The sequence below is a fragment of the Phascolarctos cinereus genome, unplaced genomic scaffold (assembly GCF_003287225.1).
Source record: "Phascolarctos cinereus isolate Bilbo 61053 unplaced genomic scaffold, phaCin_HiC Scaffold_726;HRSCAF=1367, whole genome shotgun sequence".
Classification (NCBI taxonomy): domain Eukaryota; kingdom Metazoa; phylum Chordata; class Mammalia; order Diprotodontia; family Phascolarctidae; genus Phascolarctos; species Phascolarctos cinereus.
Genome location: NW_027556098.1, coordinates 249,827,601 through 249,854,519, shown reverse-complemented (window position 1 = coordinate 249,854,519; position 26,919 = coordinate 249,827,601). Strand labels below are relative to the sequence as shown.

At 39.2% G+C, this 26,919-nt stretch overlaps 1 protein-coding gene and 1 long non-coding RNA gene across 4 annotated transcripts in view; one reads left to right on the top strand and one right to left on the bottom strand.

Moving 5' to 3' along the window:
* Nucleotides 1–2,902: 2,902 nt before the first annotated feature.
* LOC110215571 (uncharacterized) lies at nt 2,903–4,893 on the bottom strand. The gene is made up of 2 exons (XR_002326574.2): nt 4,716–4,893; nt 2,903–4,298 (listed from the first exon to the last, which is right to left on the bottom strand). It is a non-coding gene; the product is annotated as an uncharacterized LOC110215571 (long non-coding RNA).
* Nucleotides 4,894–5,360: 467 nt separating this feature from the next.
* The window catches only part of B3GLCT (beta 3-glucosyltransferase), a 130,915-nt gene continuing 109,356 nt past the window's right edge, over nt 5,361–26,919 (top strand). For all 3 annotated transcript variants that reach the window (XM_020997158.2, XM_020997157.2, XM_020997159.2), the window contains exon 1: nt 5,361–5,445. In XM_020997158.2, the coding sequence (XP_020852817.1) occupies nt 5,379–5,445 (67 nt within the window). In that variant the 5' untranslated portion in view covers nt 5,361–5,378. The remainder of the gene's footprint in view (nt 5,446–26,919) is intronic.

Here is a 26,919-nt window from a genome sequence, read left to right as displayed (position 1 = left end):
TAGCTGTCTTTTTAGTGTTTTGTTTATATGCTTGTAGTCTTTGTTTACATTGTCCTCCACTTTACTTCATAATGCATGACTTCACGACTTTTCCTGTGTTGATTTTTTTCTCTCAATTCCTTATGTTTTGTTATTTCAGTGTATTAGTGTTCCATTATATCCCTCTATGTACTATAATTTGTTCATTTATTGCCAATTCATGGACATTGACTTCTGTTAGACTGTAGTATTTTGTTGATGAAAAATTGTGTACAAAAGCCAGGTGAGAATATATAGAGGAGTTGACAATATGCATTATAGAAATGAATATTGATGTATTTGATGCATTGATGCAATCATCAGTACATTGAAATATGGAAGATTCTGAGTTGACAGATAGGTTGTAGTTACCTACAAACAGCTAGGTGGTTCAGTGGCAGCTAGGTGGCACAGTGGATAGAGTGCTGGGCTTGGAGTCAGAAAGACCTGAGTTCAAATCTGGCCACAGACACCTAATAGCTATGTGACCCTGGAAAAGTTACTTAATTTCTGCTTGCCTCAGTTTTGTCATCTGTAAAATGAGAATAATAATAGCACCTACCTCCCAGGGTTGTTATGAGGATCAAATGAATATTTGTAAAGTGCTTGGCACATAGTAGGGGCTATATCAATGTTAGCTATAGTAATAGAAGAAGCAGGACTGGAGAAGAGGGAAAAATGAGAGTTAAATATAACCTTGTTAAAGCATGAAAACATTAAATTCCTTTAGAACACATTCTTTGCAAATTAACAAGTTTATTGCCAATTAGTTTTAAACTTTTAAACCAAGAATCCAGGTATAGAAGCTGTTTTCATAAAAGATGTTTTTGTAGAAATAACAACTGCTGATTAGGGATATCACTAATAACATCAGCGCAGTTTGTGTAGACTGCTAAACACCCATAATACCCAAAGCAACAAAACTTGAGCTGTGTATAGCATTCCTGAAACCCACAATGTAATACGGGCTTTGGGCTTACTTTTCTACATGCCCACTTGGTCCCTGGGAGAGCAGGATCACATTTAAATTAGTCACTATATTTTCTCCTCCCCATGTCCCTACCCTAAGTCCCGACGTTAGGGGGGTTGTGGCAGAGTTGATAAAAGATTCGCTACTTTGCTTATACAACATTCTGTCTCAGCTGCTGAATCAATTCACTACTGGGCAAGGACAGGTAGGTCCCTTCTCCAGGGCTGACTCCTCACCCACCTTGGTTGCTGTGGCTACTGACTTACAATGGACTCCAAATGCAGTTTACTTTTTGAAGCTCACAAAGTTGTAATTTGGTCTCTTCTGTCTTTAATATTCATTCACTTAAGATAAGGATAGATTAGACACAACAGGGACAAAAGAAACTGAGGTGGCCCTGCTTCATGGAGGCCCTAGAGCTGTGGTACCCAGCAGCGGGACCTGCTACCTCTTTCTCCACCTGGAGACTTGCAATAGTTCTTGCCAACTTACCTCCATGGAAAAGAGGGAAATTTTCCCTGCTAGAACCTTTTTATATGCAGTCATTTCCAAAGCCTTTTGTCTCTTCAAAGTAACCCTATGGTAAATAGTTATGGAATACCTGTGTACCTGTGCATGCTCTGAATTGAAAGGCAGCCTTTCCATGGCGTACCTCTAGATGCAGGATCATCAAATTTTCACATAGACTGATACTAGCTAAAGCATATGGTACATGCTTACAGGGCTAGGTCCCTGTTGGCCAGTCCCAAGTGACAAAAGGATATTCTGCATTATAGCTGCTTGACGGCAGGGACCGTTCTACTTTTTGTCTTATTATTTGCAATGCCTAACAAAGTGTCTTCACTACATTTTGCCTGACATCCATTTTTGAGCTGATGGTTGTCTAGGTCCTAATTCATTCATCTTCAGAGGCTGTAATGATAAACTTCAGTTTCTTCAGGTTGAAAGTTATAGTTTGGAGTTGATCTTGTGGTAGATTTATAGCAGGGCTGTTACCATATTGAAAGGGTGTTAGAAAGCAAAAAAAATTAAAAGAAACTTGGGGAAGTATAGACTAGCTACTACAAGCTTGCAATTCAAAAGATTTCTTTATTAGAAAATCCACTCCTTGGGACAACTAGGTGGTGTGCTGGATAGAGCACCGGTCCTGGAGTCAGGAGGTCCTGAGTTCAAATTCAGACTCAGACCAGACACTTACTAGCTATGTGACCCTGGTCAGGCACTATTATTTTTCATCTTTGAATAGTCATTGCCTAGGCAGTGCCTTGTTAATTAGTAGATGCTTAATAGGTGTTGAATTGAATTTCATCCTACTATCCTATTGTAGTGTGAGGAACCAGGCAGGTTTCCTGACTCAGAGTAGTGAGCTCTGTTTAGAAGTTTTCTGACACTTTCCCTTAACCCTTCTGCTGGTGAAGGGGTATAATTAAGAATTCTTTTGATTCCCAAAATGGGGTATGATGTTTCTTGGTATTAATGAGGCTAATTTTGTGCAGGCAGCAAAAAAAAGGGGCTAAAACCAGAGCACTCATGGAGCTCTTTGTCATGGAATCTATATGTATCTTAATGAACATTCTTCATTCCAGTAAGCACTCTAAACTTGTTCACGGGAGGGAGAACTCCCAGAAAATCCATTTATCTTATGACTTAGAGTAATAGTGATAGCTAATAGTCTTTTCTCCCAAGTTATAGAACTCTGTAACATTGCCATTTATCTATGTCTGAAATAGAAAGAAGGAATACAAAGATAAGTTTATTATTTAAACAACATGGCTCTCTCTTTTAGTTGTCTTCAAATCCCATTTTTCTATATCCTAGTAGATACTATCACTCTATTACCATGAATATTAGTTAATACCAATAGGCAATTGATTACTTGAAATGTTAGCTGAAAAACTCTAACAGATAGCCAAATTTCTCAATTAAATCAATAATCTTTATTTCTAATTCTGTTTAAATACTTTATGTCCATCAACATCAAATAATAAACATTTATTAAATGCCTGTTGTATGTGGAGCACTATTCGAGGTACAAAATTTAAGAGATGTCACCTGTCCTCAAAGAACTTCCAGTCTAGTAAGGAATAAGACACCACTATAAGTAGCTATCATGATTTGATTGAGTTACACTATGTGAGTGTGACTGTGAGGTCTAAGGGGGAAGGTTAACAACATAGCCCACAGGAGGATTCTTGGAAGGCTTCTGGAAGAGATGGCATTTGAGCTGGAATTTATAGGAAGGATGTCAAGGATGTCTTCATCTCTTTAGATGAAGAGAGACAAGGCTACCATTTCAGGCACATAAATCACCATGAAGACACGGAAGCATGAAAGCATGATGCATGTATGAAGGATAGAAAGTTATCCAGTTTGTTTGAAGTGTAGAGTATATAGAGGTCAGTAATATGAAATAAGGCTGGAAAAGTAGTGTGGCATTGTTGTTTAGGATCTTGAATTCCAGGCAAAGGGGTTGAAATTTCATTTGAAAATAATTAAGCTATAACAAAACTACAAATGTAGTAGGGGCAGGGACTTGGCAGAGACCAGCCCTCTTTTGCATTTTTTTTAACCTGAATTTGGATTTATTTAATCAATAACTATAGAACCTGTGGCTATAACCCTAAGTTATTGTAGGTTCAACTAGTGCCCTCTAGTAGTAGAAAGAATCTTATTTTGAGTGGAGGACTTGCTCTTCCCAGCCCAAACACTCATTCTCCCCTCTCCAACCGATTTGAAGGTGCTTGATTGTGTAGGTCCCAAAGGGCCTCACGGTGTTTGTAGCCTCCTCAGAAAAAAGGTTTTGTTCTTACAGTCTTCACTGGGGCCAGAGATGTAGCAGGTCTTTGAAGGGGCAGCACTAAAAAGTTCCTCCCTGTTCAGTGGAAAAACACCTGCTTGCTCCAGTAAAACTGAGTTGTTTGTTAGAGCATACATAGTGAGATGAGAGAGACTTTATCAAGTTCTGAGTAGCATCTTGGGGCTGAAAGAACAGTAGCCCTGCTCCCACAGTTTTCACCTATAGCTATTTTCCATTTTTTGTTTGTATTATCGTGTTTATTATGCACAATAATGTAATAGTACAATCATATCTGAGAGTGGTAACTCTTCAGGTCCCTTCCACAAAATGGTTCATAGAGTATGTGGTCGAAGTTGAATCTTGGGGTTACAGTTTCCTTTCTTTGTTTTGGTAATGTAGTGTATGGAGAGTGGGACTTGGAATCCCGAAAGCCAGGGGTAAAATCCTTCCTCAGATACTACCTGTGTGATGCTGGACCAGACTCTTAACCTCTGTCTTCCTCAGCTTCCTTATCTGTAAAAAAGGGATAATAATAGCACTTATTTTTCAGGATTGTTGTGAGGATCAAATGAAATGATATTTGTAAAACGATTTACAAACCTTAAGCACTATATAAATGCTAGTTATTATTATTGTTGTTATGCTAAATGACTTTTAGAATGAGCTTACAATAAGTCACTTAACTAATCTATGCCTCTAATTTTTAAATAAAAAATGTGTATTTACCCAATCTTTCTAACGTGCTTTGAAAATGGCAAATTTGTCCCTATTAAAAATTATGAGTACTAAAAATACTGCTAAAATAGCTTAAGATTTAAAATTTTTAAAAATAGTTTAAGATTCTTCTATTAAAAAAGCAGAACTACAGGCCCCTAGCTATTAGACAATAAGAAAGGGATTAAGTAAATTAGTTGAGATGATTAAAAGTACCTTAATCAAAGTAGAACATTGCGGCCAGCAGAATTGAGAGTTGAGTTATTGATTCATAGCAGAAGAGAGAAGCGATCCTCTCTCCTCCCACCTTCTTCTCCGTCCCCCTTCCCCTTCTCTCCACACCGCCCCCCGCCCCCCGGCCACATCCGGGGTAAGAAGTGGAGCTGTTCGGTTAGCACTGGAGAGAGGGGGGCCGGGCAAAGAGTGAAGGAAGAGAGAGAACGCTGCGCGCACGTGAGGACAAAAGTAGAAGCCTGGGATTCCTGGAGACTTTGGAAGGGCGGAGGAAAGGAGGGCCGGGGCAAGAAGGGATTAAGGACCTAGCGGGAGTGAGCCCTCGGGTCCCCAGCCTTCCCGCCCCGTCCTGGGGCGCCCCGCGGCTGCAGCCCCGAGTCTTGAGCCAGGAGTCGGGGGGATGCAGGGGGGACGCTATCCCGCTGCCTGCCGCTAGAGGGCGCGTCCAAACTCGGCCGAGAGGAGGCGGTGAGCGGGCGGAGACGGCTCAGCAGCAGCAGCAGTAGCTGTAGCAGCCACGGCCACGGCCACTGCTACTGCCACTGCCACGGCCACCGCCACTCAGCTCGGGCTCCAGTCCCAAGTGCCCCTGCCCGCAGACTCCGACACTGCAGGCTGGAGGAGAGCGCAGCTCCAGGCGCGGGGATGCGGCTGCTTGCTCGCTGCCTGCTTGGTGTCCCGGTTGTGCTTGCGCTTCTTACCTGCTCCCTGGGTAAGTAGCGGGCGGCCCGGGGCAGTGGCGAAGAGAGAGCAGGGAGAGGAGGCGGGGTTCCCGGTGCTTGCTTCCTGCCCGGCCCCTGAGTCCCGGGAGGGCGCGCGCGAGGCGCGGAGTCCCGTGCTCCCAGGGGCAGCGCTGCCCGGCTCCCGAGTCTTCTGGTCGTCCCGTCTCGTGCCTTCCCTTCCTTCCCTCCCGGGCTGCCCAAGGAGGGCCCTCTCCCGGTCCCGCTGCTTCCAGGTGCAGCCCGCCCGACTCCCACGGGCTAGCCTGGCCACCGCCACCGCTGCTCTCCTCCTCCAGCCCCTAGCCGCCCAGTCCTGTCTTCCTTACCGGGAATTCCCCCTCCCCCTTTCTTTTCTTCTCCCCCCCCCCCCGCACCTCCAGGGAACTTGACCTTGGCCTTAAAGTCGTCAGGGGGGAGTGCTCATTCCCACCAGAAGCGCCGTGTCAGTATGAAACTGCAAGAAACTTTAAAAAAGGAAACCGGTTGTGTGATCCCCGCCCCATCCTCCTCTTTCCTCCTTCCTTCCTCCCTTCTCCCTCCTCTACACCCACCCAGTAAGTTGGAGGCAGATACTTGGGTAAGAGGAGATGATTCACCCCACAGCAGGAGGGACCTCTTCTCTCCCTTGCTGCTCAACTCCACGAGCCTCGGCCCTCGGGTCCCCCTCCCTCCTTAACCCTTCCTGCCACCGTTCTAGGGTTGTTGGAGTCCCATAGAAATGGTGGCACTCAGCTCCGCAGCGAGTTCTTTTTTTCTCTGTGGGCTCTTAGGGGAGAGTCTTTACAGCCTCTCCGGACGTTTGTGCATTTTTAGTTCTCAGGCCAGAGAGGAGAGAAGACATTCACCTACTTGCCAGTGGAGATGGGGGTAGGGGTGGGGAAATAGGAGGGGGAACTTCCTAAGTAAGGTCTTTGGAAATTAGAGACTCCTTCCTGAAAATAATGGTCTCTGCCCATATTCTGCCATATCTCCCCCCCCCCTCCTTCCAGCTCCCACCTTCCTTTCTACTCCGAGGGCATTTTATCATGAAATGCTAGTGTAAAAGTTGAAAAAAAATATTGTGGTTGTGAACATTGGCACAGATTGGTGAAAAGTTTGCAATACTTTCATTTTGTGGAGTAATAGAGATATGTGTTTACATGCTAGGAATTAGGGAAGTATTCTGGTTGATTTTTTTTCCCTCTCTGCACTAGTGCCGGAAGAGAGAAGTGTTAGTGTGTTTCAAATTCGCGTTGGTTTGAGCCTTTAAAAATGCAGCAACTTAAGTTTTTAATCATGGCAGTATGGTGCTGTTTAGAAAAAAGATTCAGGATCTCACTGCTGCTGTTTGGCCCACTCTAACCTGTTTTACTTAGATTGTCAGACTTCTGGGTAGGGACTACATTCGTCTCTGCTGTATACTATTTATGGCATTTTATAAGTGTTCAGTAAATGTGAAATAATAGAAGGATGATTAATTTGTAATGAAATGTTAACGTGCATGATTAATTAAGCAATTAATTAAACAATAGAATTAAAACCGGCCTAATAATTTGGGTAGAGAAGGCTATATGTGATGGTAGAAAGAAGGTGGCTTTATCAGGAGATTTGTTTAAAAGAGTGAATATTATTGCTCGTCATTCTTTTCCTGTATATAAGGTTGGTAGTTTAGGAAACTGACTAGGTGACTAGTTTGTTCATTGGCATATTGCCCAGGACTTGCTGTTACAGAAGAAAAGGGCTAGGCAGTGGGGGGAGGTGGCAGAAACTGGTAGTTTATTATTATTAATAATAATTACTAGTACTCCAAGTGTGTATTTTACTGCTGTTAATACTAATAACTGATTTTATATAATGATTTCTTTATAATGACCATAAAAAGTGTATATTTATATAAAATGTTTATATATAGTTCACATTAGGAAGCCAATCAGTTGGGATACAAGTTTTCCTTAAATTTGATAAAAATATCAAAGATTATTAAAAATCAACTGAATTAACAGTCGTTGAAATAGTGTTTTTAGTGGAATTGTCTGATTCAAATAATAAAACTGTGAACCCTGTTAGAAAGTACTTGTGAGACATTACAGCTTTTGGGAAATAGCTTTGATGATCTGGCAAAGAAATAAAACAGAACTACTTCCCACCAAGGTAAGGTTTTTGTTCATAGTGGCTGACATACATCACTTTATTAAAGCCTTTGCACCTACTGTTTCTTGATCTTCAAAACAATACTGTAAGGTAGGTAGTGCAAGTGTTTTGATCCCTATTGTCCTGTTGAGGGAACTCCTGACTTCCCTGGCCCTCTTTAAGACTCAACTTAAATCCACATACTGCAAGAGGCTTTTCCTGGTCTCCTTCCCTTCCTTTCCTCCCATTCCCCCTGAACTTACCTCCCTCTTACGTTATATATAGCTTGTATGTACATAGTGGTTTGTTTGCATGCCATCTCCCCCATTAGTCTGGGAGCTGTCCTCTGTCTTCCTTTCTAATTCCAGTACAGTGTCTACCACATAGTAAGTGCTTCTTTAATTCTTGTTGGCTGCCTGATTGACTGACTGACTAACTGAGAGGTGGTGAATAACTAACCTAAGCTCACACAATTAGGAGTAAATCTTCTGGGTTCAAATGCTATGTTTCCTATGAAGCCACACCATGGCTTCCTCCAGTGTGGAAATCAGCTGAATTTCTTCGCTTTTATTGCAGGGTCTAAGATTGCTGGAATTTTTGAGGTGGGGATCTGATTCATTTGTTGATTGGACCTGGGGATGTTGGAAGACTGGCTCATGCCTCCTTTAATATAGCACATTTGTTTTTGCCTTGCCTGATTTAGCAATGAGTTTGCTTTGGAAATTAAAATGTTATCAGTGGTTTGTCCCTGTCAAGCCACTGAGAATGGCAGTAAACAAAGGCAGTATACCATCCTCATGATTTGGAGCTGAGATGGATTCCAAGGCTCAAATGTATCTTCTCCCTTATGAGCTGTGGACTGTATCCATTCAGGGTTGTCAAAAGCAGAGTTTCTGAAGGTCCAGAAGGATGAATGGACAGGGATTTAACAGACCTCTGCTCCAACAATGACTGACATTAACTAGTTTTGTGACCTTGGACATAGGACTTGAGGATCTTAGGTTTTGTAGCTAGAAGGGATGTTTGCAAGGGTATGATGATAAGTGTTTAACAACTGGCTCTCCAAAAACATTATGAAGGACATTTAAAAGTTTAATCTGCATTGTTAACATTTTTCAATTACTCTCTTACACCTAGAAAATCAAAAGAACAATAGATTGAGCCCTGTTTTGCCATGTTTCCTGATATCTAGGGAATAATGATCTCGCTGAAAATTTAGCAATAGGCTCTCATAAGCTGGTGGGAGCTTGCTCCACTATACTCCTGAGTGTTGGAGATCACAGGAGATCACAATCTATTCACTTAAGACATGAAGAAATTAAGACAGAAAAGTGTAGTGACTTGCCCAGGGTCACACAGGTAGCAGAGCTGAGATTCAAAACCAGGTCTTCTCATTCCAATTCCAGATTCACAGGGCTTCTTGCCTTTTCATTGCACTTTGGAACTGAGTTTCTGATCTCTAAACTATTCTTATCTGTTATTCATATGGAAAAGGTGGAATGATGTTGGCTAGACACTCTAGTCAGATGGATTCAGGACTGGTGATGTTATACCCACCCAAAGAATAGTTTTTAATGGTTCAGTGTCATCTCAGAAGGTCTCCAGTGAAGTGCCCTAGTGATTTGTGTTTGTCCCTTTGCTTATTAATGTTCTTTTCATCTCTCAGATGAAATCTGTCCGTGAACAAGTATTGATCCTTAATATATACTGGAAGGTATTGGGGATCCATTCAATTGTAAGATCATTGGCTTCCAGGAGTTTATAATCTGGTTATGTTATAGGACCCTGGGCAAGTCACTTAACCTTTACATGCCTCAGTTTCCTCTACTGTAAAATGGAGATCATAACAGTGCCCACCTCCCAGGTTGTTGTGAGGATGAAATGAGATAATAGTAGTACAGTGGTTAGCACAGTGTCTGACACATAGTAGATGCTTAAAAAAATGCTTCCTCCCTTTCTTCCTGCCTTTTATCCTTTCCATTCAACCAAAGCCCTAATTGAGATGCTTTTCACCAAACTCATCCCAGTAGGGAAAAGGTATGCAATTAGAAATCATGAGATAATTTAATAGTTACAAATACTGAACTGAACTACCAGAAAATATAAACAATTTAAAAATAGAAACAGTATTTATCTTAACACTGTTTCCAAGTTTTAGCTAGAGCAAGATGATTTAAGCTTTCCCTCAAAATGTATGTTTACAAAATGGTTCATGGTAGACATAGTGGAAAAAAAGAAGTAGTCTTTTATCTAAGTGATTACTACAGTAAAGCTGCAGGTTTTGACAGAAGAATGATTAAAAGTACCATTAAATGAGATTAAAATTTATTAACCTTCTTATTAAAATAATCTCGTACTGGTTTTCACCATCACAAAATGCAACAATGTTATGTTCTTCTAGGGATATGACTAATTTCCCCTCCTAAAGGAATATTTCAGGCAACTCAAATGATAATGTATTTTAGTTATCTTGCTTTTCTGCAAGAAGCTCTAGGCTCTTTATATATTACATCAAATTAATCTTCACAACATTCCAATGAGCTAGGGGATAATTATTGTTCTTAGTTTCTAAGGTGAATGAGGTACAGGGAAGCAAATGACCTGTCCACGGCCTGAGTGATGAGTGGGTGACTGAGCAGAGAACAGTCCTGTGTTCAGGACCTGTGACTCCCAGTTCAGGCTTTCATAGAGTTGGACTTAGAGAGCACCCCAGAGGTTGTCTGGTTTACCCCATTGCCGAGCAAAGATTTCTACAGTCCAATGAGGGGGCATCTAGGCTGTTTTGAAAACCTTGAATGGAGCCAGTATCTCTTGAGCCAGCCCATTCTAATTTTGGAAAGCTCTAATTGTTTGAACATTTATTCTTATATCAATCCTAATTTTTTCTCTTCATAACATCAGTTGGTCTTAGTTGTACTTTCTGGGACCAAATAGAATAAGTTTAATTCTAGGCAATAATTATTCAAATACTTGAAGTGTACTATTGTATTCTCTTCAAGTCTTCTCTTCCCCAGGCTAAAAATCCCTACTTCCATCAAACCATCCTTTACCATCTGGATTTTCCTTTTTGTACACTTTCCAACTAATATCTTTCCTAAAACATGGTACCCAGAACTGAATTCATTGCTCCAGAAATGATCTGAACAGGGGAGAGTATGGTGGGTCTGTCACCTTCCTAGTCTGGGGCATTAGGTCTCAATCACATTAGCTTTTTCTGTTGGTCATATCACGTGGTTCACTCTCACTGAGTGTACAACATGAAACCCTTCAGGGGTGGGGAACCTGCGGCCTTGAGGCCACATGTGGCCTTCTGGACCCTTAAGTGTGGCATTTTGACTGAATACAAATTTGTTTGTTCTGTAAAATTTGGATTCAGTCAGAAGGCCACACTTAAGAATCTAGAAGGCCCACCCCTGCTCCAGACCTTTTTCAGACAAGTTGTTGGGTAACCATGTGTCTCCCATCTTGATTTTTTGAACCCAAATGTAAGATGCTTATATCCACTCCTGTTAAATTCATCTTATTAGATTTGGCCAAGTGCTCTATCCATTCAAGATCTTTATGGATCCTGTCTGTCCTCCAATGTGTTAACTATTCCTTCTAGTTTTGTGTCATCTGCAAATTTTATAGGCACGCCATCAATACATTTATTCATGTCATTGATTAAAGTGTTAAACAACCCAGGGCTAAGTATAGATCCTTAGGGTATTCCAATAGAGACCTCTTTCTGAATTGACATTGAAACATTAATAACTATTCTTTTGGGTCAGACTTTTCAACCTGTTCTGAATACATCTAACAGTACTATTGTCTAACTCTAGCCCACATCTCTCCATCTTTTTTATAAGAATAGAATGAGAGCCTGTGTAAAATGTTTAATAAAATAAAATTATACCTACAGCTGGACTCATCAAATGACAGATACTCCCATTATTTCCTTACTTATCTTTAATAAGAGCTCTCTATTGGCCATTTTTGATCTGGCCTTTTCAGTTCAAATGGCCTTCTGTTTGGCAGAGAAAACAGAAGCAAAATAAAAGTTGAGCAGCCCTTCTTTTTCCTTGCAGGCTTTCCCCCATTATTGTCCCATCCTAGCTCATTTTGATCCTCCCCTTTAATTCCAATGAACTTTAAACCCCTTCCTTTTTACCTCAGGTTCCCTGGCTTTAGTTCAGTTTGAGTACTAGACTTGTAGTCAGGAGGACCTGGGTTCAAATTGTATCTCAGACCCTAGGCAAGTTGCATAAGCTCTCTGTACCTCAGTTACCTCATCTGTAAAATGAGGGGGTTGGATTCAATAGCCTCTAATGCCACTTTTAGGTCTAAATCCACGATCTTCTGATTTCATTCATGAGTTTCTCCCTTTTGCTTGGGGTAACTTTCTTCATTCAATGTTAGGTCTTAGGTTCCTATCTATTCTTTCTCTGAACCTTTGAAATCTCCTTTCTTAAGATCTAGGATATGTGTCAGACTATACCCACCATTCCTCTCATCTATCACAGATTCTATGATGGGAACTTCCATCCAGGTTCCCAATATTTCCACCACAGAGGCCACTTATTTATTATTAGTGAGAATCAGATCCAGAATAGATTTTTTTCTTTATTGGTTCCTATACCTTTTGATAAATGAAATTATCATTCTGTCAAATCAAGAAATGATTAGCTGTTTATGCTTTTGGCAGTGAGCAGGAGGAGGGGAAAGGGAGAAAGAGGGAAAGGAAGAGGAGAAGGAGGAGGAGGAGGAGAGAGAAAAAAAGAGAGAGAGAGGAAGAGTGAGAGAGCTTCATAAGCGTAGCATAGAAGAGGCATGTTTAGAGATTAGTTTTACTAAAAAGGTCTGAAGGCATTACGGAGTTAAAAGCTCAGTATGAGTTAATAAAGTGATAATCGAGAGCCAACAAAACAAATAACTTTCAGGAATGAAGAGAAGTAAGTCTCTTTGTACTCTGCCCTGGCTAGTCCACAGATAGAATTTTGTGGTCAAGTCTGGCCACTACATTTTAGGAAGAACGTTGATAAACTGGAGAGGACTTAGAAAAAGAAAACCAGACTAGGAAATGGCAGACTTAGGGAACTGGAGATGTTTAGCCTGGAGAAAAAAAAAACTTAGAGAAAATATGATAATTGTGTTCAAGTATTTAAGAGATAGAAGAGGGATTAGATGTGTCCTTCTTGGCAATAGAGCACATGACTTGGAGAAGTGGGTTCACATCACCAAGAGGAAGATTTAGGCTGGATATCAAGAAGGAATGGGTTCATATTCATTGTTGGTCTTCAGGAAGGACCAAATTGACTGTCACTTGTCAAAAATGTTGTAGTGGGAATCTCTGTTTTGGTGCAGTTTGGACCAGATGATTTCTGAGCTTCTTTTCAACTTTAAAATTCTGATTCTTTCCTTTTGTTTCATTTAGAAGATTAGGCTATCAGATGAGCAGGTCTCAGTGGTTTTTTTTTTTAATTTATTCTCCCCATTGATTATCATAAGATCTTTTATTGTGATCATAATGCTTCCAATGAGACACTTATATATTGAGTTATTAAATTTAAAATTTTTACGTTAGGAATTGTTGTATCTCAAAGCATAGTGTGTTAATTACAAAAAAAAACCCCACAAAAAATCCAAAAAAACAACCAAACCAAAAAAAAAACCCCAAAACATTTGACCCAGAGTATAATTCAGCTTTAAAAGTTCTCCTCCACCAACAAGTATCTTATATATAATACCTGATGTTTAAAGTCCTTTGCAACCTGGCCGTTTTCCACCTTTCCAGTCTTTTTATACTTTACTTCCCTCTGCTTACTAAGACCCTGCTTCATTGACTTTCTTGTTGTTCTTTATATGCCACATACCATCTTCCACCCCTGTGATTTTTTTTTTCTGGCTGTTCCTGAGTCCTGGAAAGCTCTTTTTCCTCACTTCTGTCTCCTGGCTTCTCTAGCTTCCTTCAAAAAGCTCAACTCTCACCTTCTCCAAGAGCTCCTTCCTAGTTCACATTTCCCACCCTCACCCCTCTCCACTATTACTGCTGTGCCTCTCAGATTTTCTTCCCTTTATACTTATAAGTAAGTAGTTATGTGCATGCTGTCTCCCTTTTTAGGGGGTCCCTTGAGTGTTTGATTGGTTCTACCAGTTATTTGGTTGAGGACAAGGTTTATGTTATTACCTTTCTTTGAATCAGGCCAGTGCCAAGCACATAGTTAAGTCTACATATGTGTGTGTGTGTATGTATGTGTGTATACACACGTATGTATACATATATATGTATGTATACATATATGCACGCATATACATTTTTTTAGTTTTCAACATTTACTTTTATAAGATTGTGAGTTCTAAAATTTTTTTCTCCCTCCCCTCCCCCTCCCCAAGATGTCATGCAATATGATATAGGCTATATATGTACAATTGTATTAAACATATTTCCATACTAGTTATATTGTGAAAGAAGAATAAGAACAAAAGGGAAAACCATGAGACAGAAAAAACAAAAACAAAAGGTGAAAATAGCATGCTTTGATCTACATTCAGACTCCATAGTTCTTTCTCTGAAAATTGATAACATTTTTCATCATGAGTCTTTTGGACGTATCTTAGATCATGGTATTACTAAGAAAAGCTAAGTCTATCAAAGTTGGTCATTGCAAAATGTTTCTGTTACTGTGTACAGTGTTCTCCTGGTTCTGCTCACTTCACTCAGCATCAGTTCATTTAAGTTTTCTAGGTTTTTCTGAAATCTGCCTGCTAAATGAGCAGGTCTTAGAAAAGAAAAACAAAGATTTCCATGATGTATAAATGGATGAATGCTATACCCTTTAAAATAATGTATATTTTTGAAATTACTGCAAAAAAAGTTAATGATATGTTATTCTTCATTGAAAGGCATGGGGTCTGCAACAAGGGAGGTAATGGCCACATCTCTTGTTAGGTCTGGAGATCACATAAGCTGTAAAACATCCAGGAGGGTAAAGGCCTATAGCCTTATGCTATACTTAGAGGTGTAGTTGAAGGAACTGAGTGACTTTTATCCAGAGGAGAAAATCCAGGAGGAACTTGATAGCTGTCTTCAAGTATCTGAAGGTCTGTCAGGTATGCAACTTGTTCATCTCAGTCTCAGACCAGAACTGCCAATAGTGGGTGGAAATTTCTTTCTTTCTTTTTTTCTGCTTTATTTATTTATTTATTTATTTGTTTGTTTGTTTGTTTATTTTATTAATTTATTTTGATTTATCAATAATCACTTCCATTTGCTTTTGAGTTTAAAATTTTTCTTCCCCTTCCTCCCCACCACCCTCCCCAAGACGGCACACAGTCTGATATAGACTATACATTTACATTCCTATTAAACATATTTTCACATTAGTGATGATGTAAGTAAAAATTAAAACCAATAGGAGGAGCCATCAGAAAGAGGAAACAAAACTCAACAGAAGAGAAAAAAAGATAGCAATTCAACTTCTTTCTTTGGAGGTGGATAGCATTTTCCATCACGAGGCCTCTGGAGATGTCTTATATCCTTGTATTGCTGGGAAGGGTTAAGTTTATCAATATTAGTCATTGCACAATGTGGCTGTTATTGTGTACAGTGTTCTCTTAGTTCTGCTCACTTCATTCAGCATCAGACCATGCAAGTCTTTCCAGGTTTTTCTGAAATCTGCCTGCTTGTCATTTGTTATAGAACAGTAGTATTCCATTACATTCATATACCACAACTTGTTCAGCCATTCCTCAATTGATGGGCATCCGCTCAATTTCCAATTTTTTGCCACCACAAAAAGAGTTGCTCTAAATATTTTTGTACATGTGGGTCTTTTTCTCTTTTTTATGATCTCTTTGGGATATAGACCTAGTAGTGCTATTGCTGGATCATGGGGTATGTACAGTTTTATAGCCCTTTGGGTGTAGCTCCAAATTGCTCTCCAAAATGGTTGGATCATTTCACAACTCTACCAACAATGCATTAGTGTTCCAATTTTCCCACATCTTCTCCAACATTTATCATTTTCCTGTTTTGTCATGTTGGCCAATCTGATAGGTGTGATGTGGTACCTCAGAGTTGTTTTGATTTGCATTTCTCTAATCGATGGTGATTTAGAGCATAAAAATTGTTTTAGGCTCCTTCCCCCCCCCCCCTTTGCTAGGCAGTGGGGTTAAATGACTGCCCAGGGTCACACAGATAGTAAGTGTTATGTGTCTGAGTTCAGATTTGAGCTCAGGTCCTCCTGAATCCACCTAGCTGCCCCTGCAAATTTCAAAGGGGGGGGGGGGTTTACCTTGGGCTTAAGGAAACTTCTGACAAGCAGAGTTATTCCCAAATGGAATAAACTTCCTTGGGAGGCAGGGACAGGGTTCTTATCCAGGATCTTATCCAGGTCTCATGCAGAGGGCTGGATGCCCACTGGTTTGGGATGGTTTTTAGAGGTGATTCTTGTTTTTCTGTGGCTTGGGCTATAGGACCTCAGAGATTCCTTACAACCCTTAAAATCTATGATTCCCCAGTAAGGCTCAATAGGAGTCAAGCCCATGAATACTTAACTATGGGTGCTTATTACCTATGATCTTTCTAGTTCTTTGAAAATAAAACAGGGATTGATTTTGTAAAAGGGAAAAACATAATGCCTTAATCTCATGGGTACTCCTCTAATGGTCATTGAAAATAAGAAATCTGGTTTCAGTGGCATTTGCTCTCCTGGAGAGTAATCAACCCCACAGAGGAACTCTGTTCTTGAAATGCTGTTCTTTTTAAGTTAGGGCAGTGGGTTGGCTGTTCAGAGGTTTGAGTCTGTTTTCTAGTTTCTGTGCTGATTCATTATCATGTTAGAGAAATAGAATCTTACAGTTATCAAGTCCAGCTCCTTGACTAGTGGGTACATGCCATTTCTCTCTCTCTCTCTCTCTCTCTCTCTCTCTCTCTCTCTCTTTTTGGATCTGTCTTCTTAGTCGCAATGCCTCTGTCACATAGTAGGCACTTAACATGTTTGTTACTTGACTGATCTACAATACTCTTTTTTTGGTATATAAATATTTATTTTTATTGTATTTCTATTGGTTTTTTTTTCTTAATTTATTTTTAGTTTTCAACAATCACTTCCATATACTTTTGAATTTTAAATTTTCCTCCCCCTCTCTTGCTGCCTCCCTCCCCAAGATGGCATGCAATCTGATATAGGCTCTACATATACATTCCTCTTAAACATATTTTCACATTAGTCGTGTTGTAATGAAGAATTAGAACCAATAGGAGGAACCACAAGAAAGAGGAAACAAAACAAAACCAAAGAAAAAAAAAGCAAATAGTATGCTTCACTGATCTACGGTGTTCTTGAAAGCAGTTATCCAGCCTTGAACTTCAGTGTTGACAGGGAATTTACTATCTAATGAATTATTCAATAGCTAGCAATTATGTATAGTGCTTTAAGGTTTTCAGAATGCTTTCCATGCATTATCTCATTTGATCTTCACAAAAATCCTACTATGTTGGTGTTATTACATCCATTTTACAAACAGAGAAACTGAGACTAAGATTGGTTAAGGAGTTTGCCCACCGGTAGTAAATGTCAAAAGTGGAATTTAAATTCAGGTCTTTCTGACTCCAAATTCAGTGCTCTATGTACTATGCCAACTAGCTGTCTACATTCTTAGTTTCAATTATAGTGTTTTCCCTCATAGTTAACCAAATTTTGTATTCCTGTAACTTCCACCTATTGGCCCTTCTATTAATTTTAGATAGATGGAGCATTTATTAAGCACTTACTATGTGCTAGGAACTGTACTAAGCCCTGGAGATAAAATAGAAGAAAACAAGATGGTTCTGTCTCTCAAGGAAGTTACCTTCTAATGGGAAAAGATACTACATAAAGGGCAGCCCGAAAGGTAGGGCAGGGTGGGAGAAGGAAGAGTACTCTTTTTGGGGGGAGGCTATTGAAGAAGTGAGATTAAATGAGGTGAGAATAATTTCAGTGTGGATGGAAGTCCTCAAGAAATGGTGATCTCTGCCAGGAGAACAGGGTTCATTTTCCCTGTAGATTTAAGCAGAATAAGTATTCCCCATAATAGCCCTTTGGGTTAAAGGCCACTATCATTTTGGATAGTGAACAAGCCATTTTACTACTTGGGTATTTACGTCATGCCATCTGTAAAATGTAGTGGCCTATTTGCCCTGCCAAGGAGTTGTGAAATTGAATGAGTCAAAGTTTGCAAGATCAGTTAGGAGTTTCAGATTGTGTAAATGCTTTATAAGACCATGATTTGAAAAACTTACATTCATATATTCATATATATATATATATATACATATATATACATATATATACATATATATATACATATATATGTATACATATACATATATATGTATACACACACATATATATGTATGTGTGTATATATATATATATATATATATATATATATAATGTGTAATATTCATGTTTCCAGAAAATTATTTGTAAGTTTACTTTGTGTGTGTGTGTGCAAATTGAACCTAATTGTAACTGATCTAGGAGAACTTATTATCAGCTTCCAGTGATTTGTAGGTAGAAACTTACTTTTAAATAATTTTTTTTTGTAATGAACACACCTCAGTATTTCAAAAGATCTGTGATTTCATGATTATAGGCAATCCCTCCATTGCAGTGTTTCAGTGCCTTTGAAGACAGTTTCATGAGTTGTTGGGGCCAAAGGAAAAACCATCATCTGGTGATCCACCATATGGTGATATTCGCATTGTTGGGACTGTCATTCTTTTCCTGGGTTTGTATGCTGAGCTTTCTCAGCTTGGTAGAACCTGCTAGAACTCAGGCTCTGATGGCATAGACTTTGAGAACCCAGGGTCACCTTCATACTATACCAAACACCTAGGAAGCAATGTGACACAATAGAGAGAACACTGAACCTGCAGTCAGGATGAACTGAGTTCAAGTCCAGCTTCATATGCTTCCTAGTTGCTTAAACCTGGTCAAGTCACTTAAACTATGTTTGCTTAAACTTTGTTTCCTTATCTGTGAAATGGAGGTAATAATAGCATCTACCTCCCAGGATTGTTTTGAGGATCAAATGAGATAATATTTGTAAGGTACTTTATAAACCATAAAATGCTATATAAATATTACTTATTATTATACCATGATGGAGCATTGAAAAAGGATTTTAGTGAATGTATATTAAATAATTACCTTCTAATTTTTTTTTAGTTCAAATTTTTGCGTATTGAGTCATTTGAAAGTGAGAACATACTTGTATTGTGCTAGTATTTTCAGTAAGTTTATGTTGTGTTGTACAGGTCACATATTCAGATATGATAATTGACTAGGGAAATTTTTGAAATATAGGGCTCCTTTTGTCTTTTTTGGAAGTTATACTTATCTGCTAATTCATTCTCTGTTCCTCTGAAAATAGTGCTTTAAAGGTTTCTAACACACTGTCTGTGAGTTGAATTTTTCCTTGTTTTCTAATGGTGGCTCTTTTCCAAAACCAGAGTGATTGACTGAAACATGGTCCAAATTAGAGAAGCAAAGTACATGTTGTAATCATTTTCTCATCTTTAAACTCAGATATTTCTTTTTTTGTCTTTGAATTTTGTTACCCCTTGATGTATTGGGTAGCTAGATGCCTTTTTGAAGAGTGTATTGTAAAATGAAATTTTGCAGAAATTCATTTTCCTGCCAACAATGAATTCCAGATGGAATGAGGTCAAAGTTGGTCCAGGAGTGAGTTCAAAGGGAGAAGTGGTTTTGTCATGACCTTTTTTCCTAGTCCTGCTTCTTGTCTCTACTGTTTTGTCCCATTCCCCCATGCTTTCAGGTTGTCCTCCTTGTCAACATTGCTGCCTGGCTAAGTCACCACAGATGAAGATCCCCGGGAGCTGGGAAAAAGAACTTCCTGGATCCCAGCAGATTGCTTCATTTTGTTACTGACTGCCTGGAGCCTAAGCTATGTAGCCTTTAGAAATGGGAATTCTTATTAGTATGTTGGCATAGATAGTGTCATTGATTTAGAGCTAGAAAAGACCATTGAATCCAACTCCATCATTTGAACAGATGAGGAAACTTAGGCAGACATAGACTTTGTAATTTGCCTAGAGTCACACAGCTAGTAAAGTTCTTAGGCCGGATTTGAACTTAGGTCTTCTTGACTTCAAGTCCAGGACTCCAACCATTATACCGCTCATCTTAAACACAGCACCACTTTATTTTTTTAGTCTTCATTATCTTTTGACACTTTTTTGTTGTACCCCCTTCTTTTGAGATATTTTTTCTTCCCTTGACTTCTTGGTACTATTCTCCCAGTTCCCTTACAATTCTGATCATTTCTACAATCTTCCTTCTTTTCCTACTGTAACACCCTGGGTCTTCATTACTCCTTGCTTTGAGTATTAGAACAGCCTACTCACAAGCTTTCTTGCCTCCAGTCTTGGATTCTCCCTCCACCCAAAAAAATGCCTACGATGGTAAGATTAATTATTCTGATGTGCTGTGCTTGCTAGTGTCTAGCCTCCTATGCAGATGTCTTCAATGGGAGGATTGGACTTAGGTCTTTGTGACTCCAGGCTGGGTGCTCTGCCCCTCCATCATTCTGCTTTCCTCTCCAGCATGTAGATTTTTGTATTGGGAGAGATGTTGGCAGTTTTTTGCTACTAAGGCAAGTCAACAAATTTCTTTGTTTTGTAGAATCGTTGTTAGAGAATAAATATAGCATGTCTTTATCAATTTGCATGGAATTTTATTGTTTTTCTAAATGCTTCATATATATTTTCTTATATGCTCTGTATAATAGCCCTTTGGCATGGCGCAGATGGTTATTATTCCCATTTTGTAAATTGGTAAACTGAGTCAGAGAGAGTAAGTGACTTGTTCAGGGTCACACAGCAAGTTAGTAATGGAGCCATTATTGGAACTGAGGTCTTATGATACTTGGTCTTGTGTTCTTTTCTTTGCTTTATGAGGCTAGGGATAGAGACTGGACCTGTAATTTTTTTTTAGTATAGAGAGCTCCCAGGTGAGGAAACTCCCTCTACCAATGCAAGTCAACACCTTCCCTGCAATTGATCATCTTAGAGACTTCACTAGAGAACTAAGAGGTTAAGTGACTTACTGAGGGTCACATCACAGTATGTGTCACAGGTGAGACTTGAACAGAAATCTTCCTGGTTCCAAAGCTGGATCTGTATCCACTAAGCTATGGCCCTACAGGGACCATACAAAAACATTTATATTATGAATTATTCAGAGTTGATGCTAATCATTCTTTTTTCTTATCCTAAAAATTGAAATCCATTAGCAGATTCCAATGGAATTGAAAGGGATATACTTTTGAATAGGAAAAGGAAAATCACAGATGTTAGAAGAGTAGGAGAGAACTCAGGCTTTAGGGTATTCCCCCCCACCATTCTCTGTACTTGCAGTTTAATGTACAGGCCCTCCATCTCACACTTGGATTATTGTATTAGCCCTCTGGTTGGGATCCCTGACTCAAGTCTCTTCGCACTCTAGTTGGTTCTCCACTCAGCTGTCAAACTGATTTTCCTGAAGTTAAGGTCTGACCTTTTCAACCCCCTTTCCCACCATTCAGTAAACTTCAGTGACTGCCTGTCACTGCTACGATCAAATATAAAATCATCTGAGGTTCAAAGTCTTTCATGACTAGCCCCTTGCTGCCTTTGCAGTCTTATTATACCTTACTCACTCCCAAATACTCCATGATCCAGTGACCCTGGCTTCTGGGAACATGACATTCCATTGTGCATTTTCACTGGCTATCCCCCATTCTCAGAACTCTTTCTCTCCTATCTTTGTCTTCTGGCTTCCTTCAAGGCCCAGGTAAAATCTTACCTTCTACAAGAAGCATTTTTCTAATCCTTCTTTCCAGTGCCTTTCCTTTGTTGATTATCTCCAATTTGTCCTGTATGTACCTTGTTTGTACATACTTGTTTGTCTTCCCCAATAGACTGTGAGCTTCTTGAGAGCAGGGAATGTTTTTTGCTTTTCTTTGTATCCCCAATACTTGGTACAATGCCTGGCACATAATAGGAACTTAATAAATGCTTGTTGACTGACTGACTCCTGGTTACTAGGGGCCAAGGAATTTTTCTGACTCTCATATGCACAGAAAGAGATAGAATGAACTTGGCTTGGCTTCTCCTGCCTTGATCTTATCCAGTTCTGGCTTGCTGAACTTCTCAGTCAGGTATACATTGGCTGAGAGGGAGAAGGAGAAAATCTGATGCAGGAGGATGAGGGTGAGGAGATGGGTAGACAAGGATTACAGATTAGTGTTGCCTGGCCACCATTTCGTTTGGTTTTTAATCCCTCTGTTGCCCCTGGTTTATCTTCAAAGCACATAAATGTCTACCAGAAAATAAAATATAGAGGTTATGCATCCCAGAGTTTAAGGTACTCTTCAGAACACATTGAATTAAAATTAGAAAGCTCTAGAGAAAGGAGACTCAGGCAAGAAACTAGCAGATGTGTTGGGCTCTCTGATGCTTTTTGACATAGTGCTGAGTAATGTGTCTTCTAATTAGGTCACAAGAAGCAAAGTAATACCCCATAGAACCCTCTCCCCTCAGTAACTTTAAAAAAAGTAATTTTTGACACTAACTGCCACTGAAATAAGTGCCCGTGATGTTGACAGCAGCATGAAATCTGCCTACATGCTCAGAGTGCACTCATTTTTAAGGCCACCTTTGATCCCAGAGCTTCAGGATAGTCAGTCTATTTTTGCTTCTGCTGGAGAGCAGATAATCACCAAGACCCCCTCATGTTGACAAGGAGAAAGGTGAGGTGTTAATCAGCATAATCTAGTGCTTCTTTGAATTTAATTTGATTTATAAAATGAAGTATTATCAGAATAACTTGTGAAGAAAAATCAAGAAAACAACGAAAATAGAGTTATGAGGAGAAAATCTTTTCATAAGGTAGAGGTGAATTTATAATGGAATAAAAAAGATAACTAAGGGAGGTTATAAATAATAATAGAAATAACTGACATTGATATAGTGCCTTAGGGTTTGCAAAAGAGAGAGGAAGGCTGGGAAGCCCCCTAATCCTGCCCTCCTTGGTCTTCCTACCTCCTGGTGATACCAGAAGAGTTCTTAAACTCTAGGGTCAAACCCTGCTCCCAGTTTAGCCATAAAAAAATTTGATTACTTTCAGAGGGTAGATGTATTAGTATTTTAGGGTGGCTTTGGTTAAAACTATGAGGAGAAACCCTTATTTTTATTGTCCGCCCTCATTCACATGTTAAGCATAGTTTTCCCAACTTACCAATTATCCAGATTCCTTAATTCCCCAGAATTCAAAGTGAATATAGGGAGAAGTAAAATTTATTTTTAAAATTGCAGTTTGGCACAATTAGATAATCTTTATAATTTCCCCGTGTGTTCAGTTATGTCCAACCTCATTTGGAATTTATTTGGTGAAGATACTGTAGTAGTTTGCCATTTTCTTCTCCAGCTCATTTCATGGATGAGGAAACTGAGGCAAAAGGGGCTGTGACTTGCCCAGGGTCACACAGCTTGTAAGTGTCTTGAGGCTGGATTTGAACTCAGGTCTTCCTGACTCCAGGCACACACTTTATCCATTGCTGTTACCTGGCTTCTCTATAACATCCCTAGTCAGTACCTAAAGTAGTAGGAGCTTTGTGGAATGTAATTGAAACATTTTGTTTGTTTATTTTTGCATATCAATGTCTTAGTCCAAAGGAGCCCTGAAGAAGAAAGTGTTATTGTACATGAAATATGCTTTATTGTAACTGTTGAATATATACTTCTCCACTATTTGCAACAGTTGCCCACCCAAGAACCTTAATAGAGATTTTACTTGAGTTGATGCTAACATGGATGTGTGGTCAATTATACACTCTATTCTAAAAATACACTGTATTCTCTGAGCATTTTAAAATTTTATTTAGATAAAGGAAGTGGAAGAATAGAGCTCATTACATAATTATGTTGGTATGGAAACATTAATCCTGTGCAGCCATTTGTCCTGACAGGGCCAAAAGTTTTCTTTTTTTGCCTTCTCTGGCCAGGAGAAAAATATTCTCTGTTTGATTTTATAGAAGGTATTAGAGAGTACTTTATGACATTAGAGAATACTAGGTAGGGCTATCTTGATAAAGATATTAATGAGTACTATGTGGTTTTGATGACTCTAATATCACTATTTTAGATTTTAGATAATTTATAAATTTAATGAACATGATGTTTTATGGTCACTGCAAGAAAAAAAGAGAAAGGAAAGGACAATTTTGTTTAATTCCATCTCTGAATTTTAATCAATGTTCATGTCAATCTTTAATAAGTAAAAGTCATTTTTGGAAGGCTATTTCAGTTAAAGCCATATGTATTTTTAGGTAGCAGCAATTTCACTTAACTAAGTTAAGCCTTTTCTAAATGAGGGGTTGTTATTTCTATTATTTCATTGTGAAGGGGAACATTTGGAAAATTCATTTGTATTGTTAGTCAGTTTCCCATTCTTGATAATGCACTATAAAAGAATTGCATCAACAAACAAATGATAACAGAATGAACTTGTATGAGGTTTTGCCAAGTGATTAATAGAAACCCACTCCAAGAAAGATAAAGATTTGCCCCTTTTTAGCCCACATTCTTTTTTTCTTTTTAAAAATTTATTTAGTATTTTATATTTCCTTAGTTACATGAAAAACAATGTTTAACATTCGTTTTTAAAGCTTTGAGTTCCTAATTCTCTCCCTTCCTTCCTCTATATCCCCTCCCCCCATATTGAGAAAGCAAGCAATTCGATATAGGTTGTGCATGTGTAGCCATGCAAAACATTTCCATAATGGTCATGTTGTGAAAGAAAACACAAACAAAAAAACTCAAGAAAAATAAAGTAAAAAAAAAGTCTTCTTCAATCTATATTCAGACACATTCAGTTCTTTCTTTGGGAGTGGACAGCATTTTTCATCATAAGTCCTTCAGAGTTGTCTCGGATCCTTGTATTGCTGTGAACAGCCAAGTCATTCACAGCTGATCTTACAATATCACTGTTACTCTTTACACAGTACATTTCAATTTGCAGCCCATGCAAGTCTTTCCAGATTTTTCTGAGAGCATCCTTCAGCCCATATTCTTGAGAAACCTCTGGTCATGTGTTGTGTTGACACTTCTTTCTTTTATGGCTAACTTGACCTGCCCCAAAGTGAAGTAAGAGTGAATGCTGATTATAAGATGATGAATCACTGTGGGTGTTAAATTAAGAGAATTGTATTTCCCTATTAAGGATAAAAATTTAATACGGAGAAATTGAAGTATCTTAATTGCAAAGCTACTTCTTGAAAAATCTTGTCAAGGAGCAAAATCAATGAGAAACAAATATTTGCTTAACCGTAGTACTTAGATGCTTCAAATTAGCAGAACATCCCAATATCTGAAAAGTCAACTTTAAACAATTTATGGTACTGAACAACGTTGTTCACATAGCAATATTATTTTTCTATATAACATGTATGTTTATTAACCATATTTATGATACCTTTTTGAGTATAGTCGGTTACCGTAAATTTGGCTAATAAATAGGCATGAGTAAACATCCTACAAGAGACGGTTAGGTGGCTGGATAGTGAGCTGGGCCTGGAGTTTGGAAGACTGAATTCAAATCCATCCTCAGACACTTAAAAGCTGTGTGACCCTGGGCAAGTCACTTAATCTCATTTTGCCTGATTCACTGGAGAAGGAAAAGGCTAACCACTCCAGTAGCTTTACCAAGAAAACCCCATGGACAGCATTGGCATGATATTGTTCACAGGGTCAAGAGGAGTCACTATCCTATATCAGATGCAGACACCAAAATTGAAGTCATCAGAAGCAAGATTTTAAACAGAGATCCAATATTGGGTTGGCAGCCTTTCCTTCTGAATACTTAAGTTCTGGTTTAGGTTTTTTTTTTTTTAGGCAATTGGGGTTAAGTGACTTGCCCAGGGTCACACAATTTAAAAGTGTCAAGTGTTTGGTCTGAGGTCAGATTTGAGCTCAGGTCCTCCTGACTTTAGGGCCAGTGCTCTATCCACTACACCACCTAGCTGCCCCTCTGGTTTAGATTTTGCTGCTGCCTCCTTCATACTTGGTTTGGTTTCCTCCTTTCTCTTTTCTTTTTCTAAAATGAGGCAGTTACTTTTGCCTATCTTACTGAGATTCAGTGAGCAGAGTGACATACTAGTCTAGATAAGTTAAAAGAAATGTAGAGACTAAAAATAATAATAGGAGGCAGCATGGCATAGTGGACAGAGAGCCTGCCTTGAAGCTAGAAAGACCTGGGTTGTGGTTCCACTTCTTACATATCCTGGCTGTGTGACTCTGAGGAAATTACTTAACCTTTCAGTGCTTTAGGCAACTCTATTAAGACTTTTAGTTGCAGAAAAGATGCCAACCTGCCTTGGTAGAGGGAATTCTCTCACCTGGGAGTTCCCTATACTAATAGAGTTGCAAGCCTAGTCCCCATTCCCCCAGTGACACAAGAATAACTATATCTTATGCAGTTTGAACCTCACAACAATCCTCTGATGAAGTATTAGAGCTATTCCAAACACTCTGTATTATCTCCACTTTAAAGATGAAGAAACAGGTTGAAAAGGTTGTCCAGCCCCTCCAGGGTTACACAGAGAGGTGGCATACAACCTAGGACTGAGTGCAGTGACCTCCAAAATGAGGAGGGGAATCCTGGAGTAACCCCAGGTTCTGAGTGGTTTGATCAGCAAGGGGAGGATGGGAATAGGGTTTCATTCTCCTTCCCCCCTCTTCCTTCTGCTCTTTTCTCTTCCCCAGAGCCAGTCATGAGCTTGTCTCCAACACAGCTCTAAGACCCCTTAAACACTTCTTTTCCTTTTCCTCAGTCTAGCCTACTGGGGGATGTACTGGGCTTGGACTCTTCAGTGTGCAAAATTCCCCATGAAAGCCAATCAAGCAGATTCCTAGTTGTATAGGAGAAAGTGCTTCTGACCCCTAAGAATTAAAAAAAAAAATCTCTACCCTAGTGCAGTGAAAAAAACATTGAATCTGGTATCAAAGGACCTGGTTCAAACCCTGCTTCTGATGTACTATCTTTGTGACTTCAGGAAAGTCGTGTAACTCCCCTAACCTGAGAGGGCTGGACTATATAATAGCTTCTGAGATCCCTTCCAGGTGATAGGCAAATCATATAACCTCTTTCAATCTCAGTTTCCTTATCCATAAAAAAGGGATAACAATGTCTATATTACTGATGCCTGAGTTTCTACAAATAAAGATTATTTTGGCTAAAGCCTTTCTGTCTCTGTTAAAATGCAAATTGACTTGACAATGGTGACAGCCTTAGTGCAGTATACAGTAGTCCTGGGGAATGGGAGTAAGGGAG